General features: G+C 52.2%; 2 protein-coding genes across 2 annotated transcripts in view; both read right to left on the bottom strand.

Moving 5' to 3' along the window:
• Nucleotides 1-11067, bottom strand: part of lipeb (lipase, hormone-sensitive b) — a 20280-nt gene extending 9213 nt beyond the window's left edge. The window contains 5 exon segments of the mRNA XM_088905288.1: nt 498-589; nt 1905-1906; nt 2750-3034; nt 3906-4177; nt 10979-11067. Coding sequence (XP_088761414.1) covers nt 498-589; nt 1905-1906; nt 2750-3034; nt 3906-4177; nt 10979-11045 — 718 coding nt within the window. The 5' untranslated portion in view covers nt 11046-11067.
• Nucleotides 11068-13554: 2487 nt separating this feature from the next.
• On the bottom strand, nt 13555-18328 carry cd79a (CD79a molecule, immunoglobulin-associated alpha). The gene is made up of 5 exons (XM_088905287.1): nt 18188-18328; nt 15813-16202; nt 15387-15502; nt 14511-14582; nt 13555-14003 (listed from the first exon to the last, which is right to left on the bottom strand). The coding sequence occupies exons 1-5, from the start codon at nt 18219-18221 to the stop codon at nt 13887-13889; spliced, it is 729 nt and encodes a 242-aa protein (XP_088761413.1). The 5' UTR covers nt 18222-18328; the 3' UTR covers nt 13555-13886.
• Nucleotides 18329-18356: the final 28 nt, after the last annotated feature.

Below are 18356 nucleotides of genomic sequence, written 5' to 3'. Positions count from 1 at the left end.
TGACGCCCAGAAGCGGCCCTGTGCGCCTGGCTCTTGGCCCTCTCGCGTCCCACTCAAGTTGCTTCGCCTCCGCGGGGGCGCGGTGTTGGGAATCATTCCGGAATACTCATGGAAGCAGCGTGGGAGAGCGGGAATATACGGCGAGTACGTCCACCGATGAGGGTTCTGGGAAAGGATTCCCGAGGGACAGGGGCGCGGAGATCCATGTTTTAGCAACGGAATCCACACAGGAGCGGGATTCCTGCTCTGGGAGTCTAGCCGCTCAGAGCCACCGCCGACAGGGCAGGCACAAGGCACCGGCGGCCAGGAGTAGCTAACAGCGCTGTCTGAGAGCCGCCCACATCTCAGGGCTCATCTGTGCTCAGTCCTGCCCCCTGCTGGACACAGCGAGCGAGCTTCCGTCTGCGACGCCACGGAGACCGCGTCCTCCGTGTGTCAGAGCGCGAGTCGGTCAGTGTGTCAGAGAGTCAGTCAGTCTGTCAGTCTGTCTGACTCACCGATCCCAGACTGGTGTCTCCTGTAGTTCTCCCCGAAAGACACCAGTCCGATGGAAATTGTCTGAAGAAAGGGTCGGATCGCTGGGGTGGAACTGAGACAGAGGGAAAGGTATAGAGTTGGTGCAGTTTCTATCTGAATCTACGAGGACCCTTCATCTTTCTACTTCCTCCTCCTCCACACTACACTTCCTCCCCCTCACAACTCCACTTCCTCTCCCTCATCCCTCCACCTCCTCCGCCTCACATCCCCACTTCTCCCCCTCACAACTCCCACTTCCTCTCCTCATCCCTCCACCTCCTCCGCCTCACATCCCCACTTCCTCCCCCTCACATCTCCACTTCCTCTCCCTCATCCCTCCACCTCCTCCCCCTCACATCTCCACTTCCTCTCCTCCTCTCTCCACTTCCTCTCCTCCACTCTCCACTTCCTCTCCCTCACATCTCCACTTCCTCTCCCTCATCCCTCCACCTCCCCCCTCCCACATCTCCACTTCCTCCCCCTCACATCTCCACTTCCTCTCCCTCATCCCTCCACCTCCTCCCGCTCACATCTCCACTTCCTCCCCCTCACCATCCCCACTTCCTCCCCCTCACATCTCCACTTCCTCTCCCTCATCCTCCACCTCCTCCCCCTCACATCTCCACTTCCTCCCCCTCACATCCCCACTTCCTCCCCCTCACATCTCCACTTCCTCTCCCTCATCCCTCCACCTCCTCCCCCTCACATCTCCACTTCCTCCCCCTCACATCTCCACTTCCTCTCCCTCATCCCTCCACCTCCTCCCCGCTCACATCTCCACTTCCTCCCCCTCACATCCCCACTTCCTCCCCCTCACATCTCCACTTCCTCCTCCCTCATCCCTCCACCTCCTCCCCCTCACATCTCCACTTCCTCTCCCCTCACATCCCCACTTCCTCCCCCTCACATCTCCACTTCCTCTCCTCATCCCTTCACCTCTTCCCGCTCACATCTCCACTTCCTCTCCCTCATCCCTCCACCTCCTCCCCTCACATCTCCACTTCCTCCCCCTCACATCCCCACTTCCTCCCCCTCACATCTCCACTTCCTCTCCTCATCCCTCCACCTCCTCCCCCTCACATCTCCACTTCCTCCCCCTCACATCCCCACTTCCTCCCCCTCACATCTCCACTTCCTCCCCCTCACATCTCCACTTCCTCCCCCTCAATCTCCACTTCCTCTCCCTCCATCCCTCCACCTCCTCCCCCTCACATCTCCACTTCCTCTCCCTCATCCCTCCACTTCCTCCCCCTCACATCTCCACTTCCTCCCCCTCACATCCCCACTTCCTCCCCCTCACATCTCCACTTCCTCCCCCTCATATCTCCACTTCCTCTCCCTCATCCCTCCACCTCCTCCCCCTCACATCTCCACTTCCTCCCCCTCACAACTCCACTTCCTCTCCCTCATCCCTCCCACCTCCTCCCCCTCACATCCCCACTTCCTCCCCCTCACATCTCCACTTCCTCCCCCTCACATCCCCACTTCCTCCCCCTCACATCTCCACTTCCTCTCCCTCATCCCTTCACCTCCTCCCGCTCACATCTCCACTTCCTCTCCCTCATCCTCCACCTCCTCCCGCTCACATCTCCACTTCCTCCCCCTCACATCTCCACTTCCTCCCCCTCACATCCCCACTTCCTCCCCCTCACATCTCCACTTCCTCTCCCTCATCCCTCCACCTCCTCCCCCTCACATCTCCACTTCCTCTCCCTCATCCCTCCACCTCCTCCCGCTCACATCTCCACTTCCTCCCCCTCACATCCCCACTTCCTCCCCCTCACATCTCCACTTCCTCTCCCTCATCCCTCCACCTCCTCCCCCCTCACATCCCCACTTCCTCCCCCTCACATCTCCACTTCCTCTCCCTCATCCCTCCACCTCCTCCCCCTCACATCTCCACTTCCTCCCCCTCACATCCCCACTTCCTCCCCCTCACATCTCCACTTCCTCCCCCTCACATCTCCACTTCCTCCCCCTCACATCTCCACTTCCTCTCCCTCATCCCTCCACCTCCTCCCCCTCACATCTCCACTTCCTCTCCCTCATCCCTCCACTTCCTCCCCCTCACATCTCCACTTCCTCCCCCTCACATCCCCACTTCCTCCCCCTCACATCTCCACTTCCTCCCCCTCATATCTCCACTTCCTCTCCCTCATCCCTCCACCTCCTCCCCCTCACATCTCCACTTCCTCTCCCTCACATCTCCACTTCCTCCTCCTCTCTGTATTACCTGGAACCCAAGGCACCTCCCGTAGAAGCAGCCCTTGTGCATGCTGGAGTATTCGCGTACAAACTGCTCGCTCAGGCCACTCTCCTCTGCGAAAAAAAGGTTTCCATGGCGATTGTCGGCAAGGAGACGCTGTGCCAGGTACAGTAGTGCCCTCAGCTGGCAGAGGGCAGAGCAGTAGGCCTCCATCTCAGCTGCATTGTGATTGGCTCTGAAGAAGATGCTGCGCCTGTTTGCTGCAATATAGCGCCCCTTATGGACAATGTGGAGAAGGCAGGATCGAATGACCTAAAGACAGAGAGAGGGGTTAATACAGACACACTGACTGGACACTCCAGGACATTAACACTGCACTGAGAGAGAGAGGGGTTAATACAGACACACTGACTGGACACTCCAGTACATTAACACTGCACTGAGAGAGAGAGAGGGGTTAATACAGACACACTGACTGGACACTCCAGTACATTAACACTGCACTGAGAGAGAGGGGTTAATACAGACACACTGACTGGACACTCCAGTACACTAACACTGCACTGAGAGAGAGAGGGGTTAATACAGACACACTGACTGGACACTCCAGTACATTAACACTGCACTGAGAGAGAGAGGGGTTAATACAGACACACTGACTGGACACTCCAGTACACTAACACTGCACTGAGAGAGAGAGGGGTTAATACAGACACACTGACTGGACACTCCAGTACACTAACACTGCACTGAGAGAGAGGGGTTAATACAGACACCCTGACTGGACACTCCAGTACATTAACACTGCATTGAGAGAGAGGGGTTAATACAGACACCCTGACTGGACACTCTAGTACATTAACACTGCACTGAGAGAGAGAGGGGTTAATACAGACACACTGACTGGACACTCCAGTACATTAACACTGCACTGAGAGAGAGAGGGGTTAATACAGACACACTGACTGGACACTCCTGTACATTAACACTGCACTGAGAGAGAGAGGGGTTAATACAGACACACTGACTGGACACTCCAGTACATTAACACTGCACTGAGAGAGAGAGAGGGGTTAATACAGACACACTGACTGGACACTCCAGTACATTAACACTGCACTGAGAGAGAGAGGGGTTAATACAGACACCCTGACTGGACACTCCAGTACACTAACTGAAAGACCTTAATCAGTGAACGATATCCATTCGCTGGTGTTTGGGGGTCGAAGTCGAAGACGTGACACAGCGCTGAGAAGCTGCCCACCACGGGCTCCAGGCTGCGGGCGTGGCCCTGGATCTGAGAAAACGCCTCCACAAACCGCCGCGCAGCCTCGCTGGACGCACCGCCCCCTGGCTGCGCGGAGAAGAACTGCACATTCTCCTGGCAGACATCGTACAGCGCCGAGAAGACGGCCCGGCTGTCCATCGTCGCGGCCGGAGAGAGGGGGGCAGGAGCTGAGAGGAGACAGGGACACGCTCAGCAGGGTCCAGTAGCCCTGCACTGCTGACCACAACAGTACTGTTCAGTAACCATGCACTGCTGACCACAACAGTACTGCTCAGTAACCATGCACTGCTGACCACAACAGTACTGTTCAGTAACCCTGCACTGCTGACCACAACAGTACTGTTCAGTAACCCTGCACTTCTGACCACAACAGTACTGTTCAGTAACCCTGCACTGCTGACCACAACAGTAGTGTCCAGTAACCCTGCACTGCTGACCACAACAGTAGTGTCCAGTAACCCTGCACTGCTGACCACAGGTCTGTGTGCTCAGACAGGAGACGGGGACACAGTCAGTCATGTTCAGTAACCCTGCACTCCTGATCTCAGGTCTGTGTGCTCAGACAGGAGACAGGGACACGGTCAGTAGTGTTCAGTAATCAGAGAGGCGTGTGTGTGTGGAGGGGGTGAGAGTGTCTCTCCCTGGTGTCCTGTGCTGTAAGACGACACTGTGGAAAGGTATTGGCTTCTTACTGAAAGCTCACCTGTAGGAACCCCACACCTGATGACAGCAGACAGGCCCTTTACTCAAGACCTCGTCTAGTGTTACAGTGTCTTCACACATTGGTCACAGGCTGTTCTGAGGGAATCTGGATTGTCTGTGTGTTAACACACTGTCCACAGGCTGTTATAAGAGAATCTGGAGTGTCTGTGTGTTTACACACTGTCCACAGGCTGTTATAAGAGAATCTGGAGTGTCTGTGTGTTTACACACTGTCCACAGGCTGTTATAAGGGAATCTGGAGTGTCTGTGTGTTTACACACTGGTCTCAGGGTGTTATAAGAGAATCTGGAGTGTCTGTGTGTTTACACACTGTTCACAGGCTGTTATAAGAGAATCTGGAGTGTCTGTGTGTTAACACACTGTCCACAGGCTGTTATAAGAGAATCTGGAGTGTCTGTGTGTTTACACACTGTTCATAGGCTGTTATAAGAGAATCTGGAGTGTCTGTGTGTTTCCACACTGGTCACAGGCTGTTATGAGAGAATCTGGAGTGTCTGTGTGTTAACACACTGGTCACAGGCTGTTATGAGAGAAACTGGAGTGTCTGTGCGTTTCCACACTGGTCATGGACTTTAACAAAGGAATCCCTCCCAGCCCAGTCCACTGCCTGCTCCCTCTCGAGTCACGAGCGCAGTGTCTATAGTTAGAGCAGTGCGTGCGAGTGTGTGCGAGTGTGAGAGTGTGAGAGTGTGTGCGAGTGTCAGTGCCTGGCACAGGGTCCTGTCCGTCTGGCAGACTGACTGTGTCAATAGCACAGGGAGAGGAGAGAGGAGAAAACAAAAATGGAAGAGAGGAGTGAGGGAAAGGAGAGAAGTGAGGAAGAGGAAAGAGGGAGGTGGAGGGAGACAGATGGAGAGAGGGAGAGGGCAGAGGAGTGAGAGAGGAGAGAGCTGCTCCAGACTGGCATGCAGTCCAGAATGTGTGCTGAGCAATGCGGACAAACTTGCTACTCGCTACAAACCCTGCCACTACCCAGCAGATGAGGAACTGTGTCTCCTGTCTTACTGTGTGTGTTTAATACTGATCTCCTGTACCTTCACCTTCATCATCATCAGAGCTGTAGAGTCACTGTAGAGACACTCAGTCCAGCTCATCTGTATCTTCACACTAACACTCCTTCATCATCATCAGAGCTGTAGAGTAACTGTAGAGACACTCAGTCCAGCTCATCTGTATCTTCGCACTAACACTCCTTCATCATCATCAGAGCTGTAGAGTAACTGTAGAGACACTCAGTCCAGCTCATCTGTATCTTCGCACTAACACTCCTTCATCATCATCAGAGCTGTAGAGTAACTGTAGAGACACTCAGTCCAGCACATCTGTATCTTCACACTAACACTCCTTCATCATCATCAGAGCTGTAGAGTAACTGTAGAGACACTCAGTCCAGCTCATCTGTATCTTCACACTAACACTCCTTCATCATCATCAGAGCTGTAGAGTAACTGTAGAGACACTCAGTCCAGCTCATCTGTATCTTCACACTAACACTCCTTCATCATCATCAGAGCTGTAGAGTCACTGTAGACACTCAGTCCAGCTCCTCTGTATCTTCACACTAACACTCCTTCATCATCATCAGAGCTGTAGAGTAACTGTAGAGACACTCAATCCAGCTCATCTGTATCTTCACACTAACACTATTCATCATCATCAGAGCTGTAGAGTAACTGTAGAGACACTCAGTCCAGCTCATCTGTATCTTCACACTAACACTCCTTCATCATCATCAGAGCTGTAGAGTCACTGTAGAGACACTCAGTCCAGCTCATCTGTATCGTCACACTAACACTCCTTCATCATCATCAGAGCTGTAGAGTAACTGTAAAGACACTCAGTCCAGCTCATCTGTATCTTCACACTAACACTCTTTCATCATCATCAGATCAACAACATCAATAATAATAACAACAACAACATCAATAATAATAACAATAAGGCCATACCCTTGTCTGCACTCATAGTTGTCCTTCACAGTGCTGCTTGTTCTGTGAACTTGGACACTCTGAGGGAGGGACAAAGAGTCTAGTCTTACCCCTCTCTCTCCCTCCGCCTCCCCACCTCTCTCTCTCATTCACATTCTACAGCTTTATTGGCCTGACAGTGAATTACTGTGTTCCCCAAGCAATAACAATCAACAAAAACATCTGCAGCAAAAAAAACACATTTTTTAGGAGGCTCACTCTGTGTACTCTCTGTTATCGGGCTTCTTTGTTCAGGCAGTGGTCACTGAGCTTGTCCTCTCTGGACAGCCTGGTTTGCCTCGTGCCAGTATTCAGGCAATACACCTCTCAAGGTTACACAGTCTCACCTTGACCTGTGTCAGTGCTACAGGGAGAGACACAGCCCTTATAGAGTCAGGATACTCATCTCCCTGCAGTCTGGAGCAGAGAGCTTTAAAGGAGCCCCAGTCTCACTGTGACCTGTGTCAGTGTTACAGGTAGAGACACAGCCCTTACAGAGTCAGGATACTCATCTCCCCACAGTCTGGAGCAGAGAGCTTTAAAGGAGCCCCAGTCTCACTGTGATCTGTGTCAGTGTTACAGGTAGAGACACAGCCCTTATAGAGTCAGGATACTCATCTCCCCGCAGTCTGGAGCAGAGAGCTTTAAAGGAGCCCCAGTCTCCCTGTGACCTGTGTCAGTGTTACAGGTAGAGACACAGCCCTTATAGAGTCAGGATACTCATCTCCCTGCAGTCTGGAGCAGAGAGCTATAAAGGAGCCCCAGTCTCCCTGTGATCTGTGTCAGTGTTACAGGTAGAGACACAGCCCTTATAGAGTCAGGATACTCATCTCCCTGCAGTCTGGAGCAGAGAGCTTTAAAGGAGCCCCAGTCTCACTGTGACCTGTGTCAGTGTTACAGGTAGAGACACAGCCCTTATAGAGTCAGGATACTCATCTCCCTGCAGTCTGGAGCAGAGAGCTTTAAAGGAGCCCCAGTCTCACTGTGACCTGTGTCAGTGTTACAGGTAGAGACACAGCCCTTATAGAGTCAGGATACTCATCTCCCTGCAGTCTGGAGCAGAGAGCTTTAAAGGAGCCCCAGTCTCACTGTGACCTGTGTCAGTGTTGCAGGTAGAGACACAGCCCTTATAGAGTCAGGATACTCATCTCCCTGCAGTCTGGAGCAGAGAGCTTTAAAGGAGCCCCAGTCTCACCGTGACCTGTGTCAGTGTTGCAGGTAGAGACACAGCCCTTATAGAGTCAGGATACTCATCTCCCAGAAGTTACTGAGGTCAGGTCCTCAGAGAAACACCCAGCTCTCGGTATGAGGCTGAAGAGGTTGAGCAGGGTTTGAGCAGGGGCTGAGCAGGGGTTGCTGCAAACCTGAGCTGTGTCTCAGCATCTCGTTATCAACTCCATCTTGGCCACAGGCCCCTCTCCCCCCTGCTACATCCCAACACTCCCTGAGCTGTACTCCACTGACTCCTCACCCACACAGCAGGAAACCTCCACACACCACAACTCCCCCTCTTCCTCTCCCTCTCTCACTCCTCATCCCTCTCTCCCTCCCCCTTTTCCTCTCCCTCTCCCTCCCTCTTCCTCTCCCTCTCTCCCTCCTCATCCCTCTCTCCCTCTCACTCCCCCTCTTCCTCTCCCCCTCTACATCTCGCTCCCTCTCTCTCTCTCCCTCTCTTCCTCCCATCTCTCTCCCCCCGCTCTCACTCCCTCTCTCTCTCCCCGAGACTATTTTTACTGTCCATCTGCGTCCTGCTCGTTCCCCGAATCTCTCGGCCTCGGTGCGCCAGTGACCTTGGACATGACTGGCAGGCAGCGCCACTGGGCGCCGCGCTCTGGCGACCTTCCCTCTCGCTGGCTGTTCTCACCAAGAACACAGGAAAACAAACACGACCTCTCACACAATTCTGACTCTTCACAGCCCGCAGGCTGACCCTGGGACACAGAGACCCGAGCACAGCGCCGGACTGAAAAAACAGGCTAAACACTGGTACTAGGACTGAGAGACCCAGTACTAATCTCCCAGCCAGTCTGGAGCAGAGAGCGTTAAAGGAGCCCCAGTCTCACTGTGATCTGTGTCAGTGTTACAGGTAGAGACACAGCCCTTATAGAGTCAGGATACTCATCTCCCTGCAGTCTGGAGCAGAGAGCTTTAAAGGAGCCCCAGTCTCCCTGTGATCTGTGTCAGTGTTACAGGTAGAGACACAGCCCTTATAGAGTCAGGATACTCATCTCCCTGCAGTCTGGAGCAGAGAGCTTTAAAGGAGCCCCAGTCTCACTGTGACCTGTGTCAGTGTTACAGGTAGAGACACAGCCCTTATAGAGTCAGGATACTCATCTCCCTGTAGTCTGGAGCAGAGAGCTTTAAAGGAGCCCCAGTCTCCCTGTGACCTGTGTCAGTGTTACAGGTAGAGACACAGCCCTTATAGAGTCAGGATACTCATCTCCCTGCAGTCTGGAGCAGAGAGCTTTAAAGGAGCCCCAGTCTCACTGTGACCTGTGTCAGTGTTACAGGTAGAGACACAGCCCTTATAGAGTCAGGATACTCATCTCCCTGCAGTCTGGAGCAGAGAGCTTTAAAGGAGCCCCAGTCTCACTGTGACCTGTGTCAGTGTTACAGGTAGAGACACAGCCCTTATAGAGTCAGGATACTCATCTCCCTGCAGTCTGGAGCAGAGAGCTTTAAAGGAGCCCCAGTCTCCCTGTGATCTGTGTCAGTGTTACAGGTAGAGACACAGCCCTTATAGAGTCAGGATACTCATCTCCCTGCAGTCTGGAGCAGAGAGCTTTAAAGGAGCCCCAGTCTCACTGTGATCTGTGTCAGTGTTACAGGTAGAGACACAGCCCTTATAGAGTCAGGATACTCATCTCCCTGCAGTCTGGAGCAGAGAGCTTTAAAGGAGCCCCAGTCTCACTGTGATCTGTGTCAGTGTTACAGGTAGAGACACAGCCCTTATAGAGTCAGGATACTCATCTCCCTGCAGTCTGGAGCAGAGAGCTTTAAAGGAGCCCCAGTTTCACTGTGACCTGTGTCAGTGTTACAGGTAGAGACACAGCCCTTATAGAGTCAGGATACTCATCTCCCTGCAGTCTGGAGCAGAGAGCTTTAAAGGAGCCCCAGTCTCCCTGTGATCTGTGTCAGTGTTACAGGTAGAGACACAGCCCTTATAGAGTCAGGATACTCATCTCCCTGCAGTCTGGAGCAGAGAGCTTTAAAGGAGCCCCAGTCTCACTGTGATCTGTGTCAGTGTTACAGGTAGAGACACAGCCCTTATAGAGTCAGGATACTCATCTCCCTGCAGTCTGGAGCAGAGAGCTTTAAAGGAGCCCCAGTCTCACTGTGATCTGTGTCAGTGTTACAGGTAGAGACACAGCCCTTATACTGTATATAGACACAGAGTGTGTGTGTGTGCATGACTATGCCTGGGCTAAGATATCTTTGTTTCTGGGGTAAATGGCCTTTGCACCCAAACACCCGTCATTATCAGCGTGATCAACTTGATTGATTGGTCAGTCTGGGGACAGAGAGGAGAGCTGATGAGGCACAGACACAGAAAAGAGAATGAACACACTGGTTCACACTCAGTGTCAGCACAGGGTCAGCTCTGTGAGAACTAACAGCTAAACCCACGAGTGTATTACTTTATAAAATAGTACAAGACAGTGTATTAGTGTATACTACTGTGCAGGACACGGTGTACTGGTGTATACTACAGTACAGGACACAGTGTACTAAAGGACAGTGCCCAGTGTATTGGTGTATACGCTATTATAGTGCCCAGGGTGTATTAGTGTACACTCTACTATACTGCACATATCAATGTTCATTTCTCAGTCCTTGCGTCTCAGAGTGCAGAACCCAGACAGAACCGGGTTTCCAGCACACATCTCGGCACGCACACAGACAACGAGATGTTGTGGTCGAGCCGCCCCTGGCGCACCGAACCGCGGACAGTACCGTCCGGCGCTGTCCGGGGTGGACCGACCCGTCAGGACCGGGGGAGCCGGGCTGGTCCGGTCACTGCCAGAGCAGCGCCGGTGCTGCTCAGGAGGCCCGGTTTCAAGGCGCTATATACAGGAAAGCGCCTGACAGGAACGTCATCTCTGACAGGGACTGGTCGCCGTTGAGCAGCGCTGGCTCTCCCGGTCGGGTACCCCGGTCCCCGGGGATCTGACGGGGCGCCTTTAATTACCGCAGCTAACTCGCCGCCGCGACCCCACCACCCCGACACCCCTCCGCGGGAGCACAGGCAGGGGCTCCCCTGCAGGACCCGGCCCTTACCTGGATCTGCCGGGCTGAGACGGACCCCATTCTGCGGTCCGCTCCCTGCTTCCTTCCCGGTCGCCATCTTTCCCTGCCCTCCACAGCACCGCCCCCTAGCAGACTCCTCCCCCAGCTCATCCGGGTTCCGCCTCGCCGTGACCGCCTCCGCCAATCGCGATCTCGCTTCCGCTAATTCCCTCCCTATCGAGTTTAGTTGCTAAGAGCAACCGCCCGCCTTTTTCCTTCCCTGAGCTCGGCCTTTTGGAAATGAACCCCGCCCCCCATGACGCCTGGAGCAGAGTTTACCGTAATGTCTCCTATATCGACGCCAACGCAAATCTAAGCACAACCACTCAGGCAGAGCTTTGAGGAATACAGTACGCGCACATATTCAAAATGTATCTTATTTTATCTCACAAGAAATGCTCCAGACTTTCGAACTGCCGTGCAATCTGTCTTTAAAAATGTGTCTTTCAAGCTGCGAGAAACAAATGAAACAAATACAAATAAATAAGTGAATTTGCAAGACATCCTGCTATTTCCGGCTGCACAGCCGAAACGTTGTCTCTTTTCTTTTCAGCGTGAAATTAACCTTTACCTGTATCCTGCTAATTGTCATCGAGAACTTAACATAAAAAGTGATATTTGCAACTGCAAGGTGATACAAATCACAGTGTGACTGGGGCTCCTTTAAAGCTCACTGCTCCAGACTGCAGGGAGATGAGTATCCTGACTCTATAAGGGCTGTGTCTCTACCTGTAACACTGACACAGGTCACAGTGAGACTGGGGCTCCTTTAAAGCTCTCTGCTCCAGACTGTGGGGAGATGAGTATCCTGACTCTATAAGGGCTGTGTCTCTACCTGTAACACTGACACAGGTCACAGTGAGACTCCGGATTGGCTGGGAGAGTAGCACCTCCAGCAGTGGGCGGAGAAGGACAGGGTGCTCTGGAGTGTCTAGGAGGGCAGGGAGCAGTGAGCTGAAGACTCTGACCCCGCAGGCTGCCTCACCCACAGTGGCGTAATGACAGGACAGCTGTGCTGAGGCTGCTGGGGTGTGAAGTTTGCTCCAGGTTAAACAAACAGCACACTAAGGAGACAAACAGCCTGGCCCTGTGTGAGCCAGGGCAGATGTATTGAACCACAGCCCAGCCGGTTCCAGACCAAGGAAAGATTAGCTTGAGCTGGAGGCTGTAGGTCACTCTGGAGATGAGCACTAAGGAACAGTCTATCTCTGCTGCTGAGTCACTGTCTCACACACACAAAAACACACACACACATGCACTGAAACACACAGAAACAACACACACAGAAACATATACACGCTGGACACACACAGAGACACGCTGCGGACACAGTCACAGACACACGCTGGACACACACTCACAGACACACGCTGGGGACACAGTCACAGAGACACCCTGGACACACACTCACTGACACACGCTGGACACAAACTGACAGACACACGCTGGACACAAACTGACAGACACACACTGGGGACACACTCACAGACACACGCTGGGGACACAGTCACAGAGACACCCTGGACACACACTCACTGACACACGCTGGACACACACTCACTGACACACGCTGGGGACACAGTCACAGAGACACCCTGGACACACACTCACTGACACACGCTGGACACACACTGTCAGACACACGCTGGACACAAACTGACAGACACACGCTGGACACAAACTGACAGACACACGCTGGACACACACTCACAGACACACGCTGGACACAAACTGTCAGACACACGCTGGACACAAACTGACAGACACACGCTGGACACACACTGACAGACACACGCTGGACACACACTGTCAGACACACGCTGGACACAATGCTGTCTTCTAACACACCACACCGCTTGTCAGAGTGCAGCAACACTGCTACAGCCCCACCTGCTGATCACTACGTCACACTGCAGCTGACTTCATTTCTCTGTGTCAGTATACACAGTACACACACGACCACATGTTAACGCACAGGGACTCCTGTGGGAAACCCTGCTTATACCCTGTATTGCACCATTTTCATCCCGATCTCACTGGGCCTTACTGCAATGTACTGTCTTTTAATCATCATCATCATCACTTCTGCAGCACTTTACATTGCTTTACAGGTAATGAGGACTCACCTCCATCACCAGTGTGCAGCCCCACCTGAATGAAGCTTCAGTCCGCTCCCCACACACCAGCTCTCAGTGGGGAGGAGAGCAGAGGGATGGAGCCAGTTCAGATTATTGTAAATTTGGCCAGGTCCGGGGTTTGAAAGACGGCACCCTTTCACAGTCTAGTGTCCCCCTCACTACACTGGGGCATTAGGACCCACACAGACGCAGGGTGAGCTGCCAGCTGGGAGTTACAGGGTGGTAATAGCTGCTGGTATGTTTTACCCTGATCGCACTGGGATTTACTGCACTCTCCTGTGTTTTACCACAGTGCTACACCACAATTACCTTCCAGAAACGATAGTGTGCTTTTAGCTTGACTGTGGAACTGTGATGTGCTTTGCTCTAACTGTATAAGAACACCTTGGTGTTGTACTTAGTAATCAATCATCTCTCAATTCAAACCCGTTCAATTCAAAGGGCTTTATTGACGTGAGTGATCTGTTCCAGTATTTCTAAAGCACAGCAGCAGACAACACAAAGCTACAGCAGTTCCTGAACTACTCCGTAAAAAAGAACATGTACAGAACAGAACAACTACCAGGATACTGAGGAAAGAGCAACTCTGCCTACAGAAATCTCCCTCCCACCCTCTCCCTTTTCTCCTTCTCCCGACCTCTCTGTTTGTGTCTCCTCTCCCCCCTCCCATCCCTCTACTCTGCCGTCACCTCTCCTTTTCCTATTCCAGTCCCACTCCAGTGCTACTCCAGCCCACTCCCACTCCCACTGCTACAATTCTCTCAGGGTTTTTCCAGCTGGATGTCCGAGCCCCTCAGGTTGGCAACATCCTCATAGGGTCCATGGACTTTGGATCGGGATATGTCATGATACATGGAGCACTCATCCAGATTGAGGCCCTGGAGGGAGACAGGAGACAAGAGACTCATTGAGAAGGGAACACACACAGTAGGACAGGAGGCACAGTGAGAGAGAGGAGATCACAGTGAATCCCTCAGTAATAAACACACACAGTAGGACAGGAGGCACAGTGAGAGAGAGGAGAACACAGAGAATCCCTCAGTAATAAACACACACAATAGGACAGGAGACACAGTGAGAAAGAGGAGATCACAGAGAATCCCTCAGTAATAAACACACACAGTGGGACAGGAGACACAGTGAAAGAGAGGAGATCACAGAGAATCTCTCAGTCATAAACACACTGTAGGACAGGAGACACAGTGAGAGAGAGGAGATCACAGAGAATCCCTCAGTCATAAACACACTGTAGTGTGTGAGAGAACTGAGGCAAGAATTTAAATAATGCAGGAGGATATACAGCAATTATACAGAAAATATACACAAAAGATCACACCAAAGGCAAAATTCTCTTTATCTGTTCTGTCATTTCATGTTCTCCTCACCTCATAGATATTCTCCTCCTCCTCTCTCCTCTTCTTCTTAAAATCCAGGGACTTTTCACTCTGTTGCTTTGCCTTTAGATAAGGAAAGAGACACTAAGTACAACTATAATGATGCTTCAGCACAACACACAGTGACTATTACAGTATCGTCACTGAATACTGTTATAGGACTGTTTCGTTACTGAATACTGACTAATATTTCATGTACGGAGCACACTATTATAGTACTGTCTTTATTGACCTCTTACTGTAATCATTTATACTTGGATCACAGTGACTTACAGGAATGTGTCTATCCTGAACACTGACTGCAGTATTTTCCACATGAAGCACAGTAATTATTACAGGACTGTGTCTTTACTGAATACTGACTGTAATATTTTATACAGGAAGCACAGTGACTATTACAGGGCTGTGTCTTTACTGAACACTGACTGTAATGTTTATACAGGAAGTACAATGACTATTATGGGACTGTGTATTTACTGAATGCTGACTATAACATGTTTAAAATATCACAGTCAAGGTAACTACAATCCTGTCATAGTCACCATGTTTCATGTATTAAAAGGACTGTCTTTACAGAACACTGGCTATGATATTTTATACAAGAAGCACAGTGATTATTACAAGCCTGTGTTTACTGAACACTGACTAAAATATATTATATATGTAACAGTGATTATTACAGGACTGTCTTTACTGAACTCAGACTATAATATTTTATAGAGGAAGCACAGTCATTATTACAGGACTGTGTCTTTACTGAACCCTGACTGTAATATTTCACATATGAAACACAGTGACTATTAGAAGATTATGTCTTTACTAGACACTAGATTGCCCTGTCTTGTATGTGAGTGCAGGGGTCAGTACCTTGCACAGCAGGGCAGTTCCTGGCAATAATACACACAGCATCAGAATCACTGCCTGCAACACAATGAGATGGTTCTTGGTTCTCTCACTGAGGTTGATCACTTTTTCTGAGGTATCTTGGAGAGGAAATTAGGAGAGAGAGACAGACACCGAGAGGGACAGAGAGGGGAGGTAGAGAGATGATTAGAAGTCATCATCTAAGTTTATTTTTTAAACAAAATCATGTTTTTTGAAGATTAAAAGAGTTGGTGTATCAGAGCTTTTCTGTGAGTGTGATTTTCTTTCTGCCTAATACTAGGAGAGAAGGTCTGTGTGTCAGTGAGTCAATGAGAGACTGTGTGAGTCAGTGTGAGAGTGTGAGTCAGTGCGAGACAGTGAGAGAGAGTGTGAGTGTGGGGGACAGTGTGGGGGACAGTGTGGACTCACTGTAAATCTTCAGGTATGTCCCGGGAGAGAGGAGCGGGGTGGACGACGTGTTGTCCTGCAGGGCGCAGCGGTACAGCTGGGTGTCGTTCTCGGTGGCCTGCCGGATGGTCAGCGTGACGCAGGTCCAGCTGCCCTTCTTTTCCTCGGTCCGAGTGACGCGGTCATCCAGGATGACGTTCTGCTGGCGGCTGGCGGTGCCGTTCCCGGCCCCGGGGGCGCGGCTCACCCGCGGCTGCCAGAAGCCCACCCACCTTGTGCTGAGGCCCGCCCGCTCGGGCCTGTAGCAGCAGGTGACGGCCGCGGTCTGCAGCCGCTCCACGCGCACTGACGGGGCCTCGACCCGCAGCTCCACCTCGCTGTGCAGAAAAGCGCCCCCTACTGCACACAGAGCTGGGGACACAGAGGGGCCTCCCGTGAGCTCCCATCTCAGCGGGGGGGCGAGGAAGATGAAGGTGGCAGGAGGAGGAGGGTGATGAAGATGAAGGTGGCAGGAGGAGGAGGGGAGGGCGAGGAAGATGAAGGTGGCAGGAGGAGGGTGATGAAGATGAAGGTGGCAGGGGGAAGAGGAGGGTGATGAAGATGAAGGTGGCAGGAGGAGGAGGGGAGGGCGAGGAAGATGAAGGTGGCAGGAGGAGGGTGATGAAGATGAAGGAGGCAGGGGGAGGAGGAGGGTGATGAAGATGAAGGTGGCAGGAGGAGGAGGGGAGGGCGAGGAAGATGAAGGTGGCAGGAGGAGGGTGATGAAGATGAAGGAGGCAGGGGGAGGAGGAGGGTGATGAAGATGAAGGTGGCAGGGGGAGGAGGGTGATGAAGATGAAGGTGGCAGGAGGAGGAGGGGAGGGCGAGGAAGATGAAGGTGGCAGGGGGAGGGTGATGAAGATGAAGGTGGCAGGGGGAGGAGGGGAGGGCGAGGAAGATGAAGGTGGCAGGGGGAGGAGGGGAGGGCGAGGAAGATGAAGGTGGCAGGAGGAGGAGGGGAGGGCGAGGAAGATGAAGGTGGCAGGGGGAGGGTGATGAAGATGAAGGTGGCAGGGGGAAGAGGAGGGTGATGAAGATGAAGGTGGCAGGAGGAGGAGGGGAGGGCGAGGAAGATGAAGGTGGCAGGGGGAGGGTGATGAAGATGAAGGTGGCAGGGGGAGGAGGGGAGGGCGAGGAAGATGAAGGTGGCAGGGGGAGGGTGATGAAGATGAAGGTGGCAGGGGGAGGAGGGGAGGGCGAGGAAGATGAAGGTGGCAGGGGGAGGGTGATGAAGATGAAGGTGGCAGGGGGAGGAGGGGAGGGCGAGGAAGATGAAGGTGGCAGGGGAGGAGGAGGGTGATGAAGATGAAGGTGGCAGGAGGAGGGGAGGGTGATGAAGATGAAGGTGGCAGGAGGAGGAGGGGAAGGTGATGAAGATGAAGGAGGCAGGAGGAGGAGGGGAAGGTGATGAAGATGAAGGAGGCAGGAGGAGGAGGAGGAGGAGGGTGATGAAGATGAAGGTGGCAGGAGGAGGGGAGGGTGATGAAGATGAAGGAGGCAGGAGGAGGAAGGTGATGAAAACATCCTGTTCACTGCAGCTGCTCTGAGCGGAGATGAGGTTCAGTGGAGCAGAACTGAGTATCTAAAAATACTGATACACACACACACACCGAGATACACATACACAATACACACACCGAGATACACACACAATACACATACCCACAATACACACACCGAGATACACACACACACTCAGATACTGTAGACACATACCCAAATACACACACACTGAGATACACACTCAGATACTGTAGACACATACCCAAATACACACACACACACTCAGATACTGTAGACACATACCCAAATACACACACACACTCAGATACACACACACACTCAGATACTGTAGACACATACCCAAATACACACACACCAAAATACACACAGTGTGATACAGACACATACCAAGATACACACAAACACTGAGACACACACACACACACCGAGATACACACACTGTGATAAACTAATGCACTGTGAAGATCACACAATGACGCAGAGATGAGCACACAATAATGAACAACCAGAGTGAAACACACAGCAAGAAACACACTGACACACAATATAGAACATGCTGACAGTAATACACACAACAATGAACACACTGACAGTAATATACACACAGCAATGAGCACACAATAAGGAACACTGACAGTTACACACACTGACGGTAACAGACACACTGACAGTTACACACACCGACGGTAACGGACACTTCTCTTCCTCCTCCTCTCTTGTGAGGACTGTCACGATTGTTACTAATTCCTGATCCACAGAAGTGAGGCCGTTCAGGTCGGGACCACAATCTCACACACACACAACCCCAGCCCCGCCGCCATCGCCCCTCTCACCCGCGACGCACAGCAGTGTGATCCAGCGCGCCATGACCGTGGCTCACAGGCAGAGTGCAGAGTGTGCCTCCTCTGGTCTGGCAGCGCCTCCTCTCTCTCTCCTCTCCACTCCCCCTCTTCCTCTTCTCTCTCCTCTCCACTGCCGCTCTTCCTCCTTTCTCTCCTCCCC

Source organism: Atractosteus spatula, chromosome 25 (assembly GCF_055471065.1).
Source record: "Atractosteus spatula isolate fAtrSpa1 chromosome 25, fAtrSpa1.hap1, whole genome shotgun sequence".
Lineage (NCBI taxonomy): Eukaryota > Metazoa > Chordata > Actinopteri > Semionotiformes > Lepisosteidae > Atractosteus > Atractosteus spatula.
This window is presented reverse-complemented; position numbering and strand designations above follow the sequence as displayed.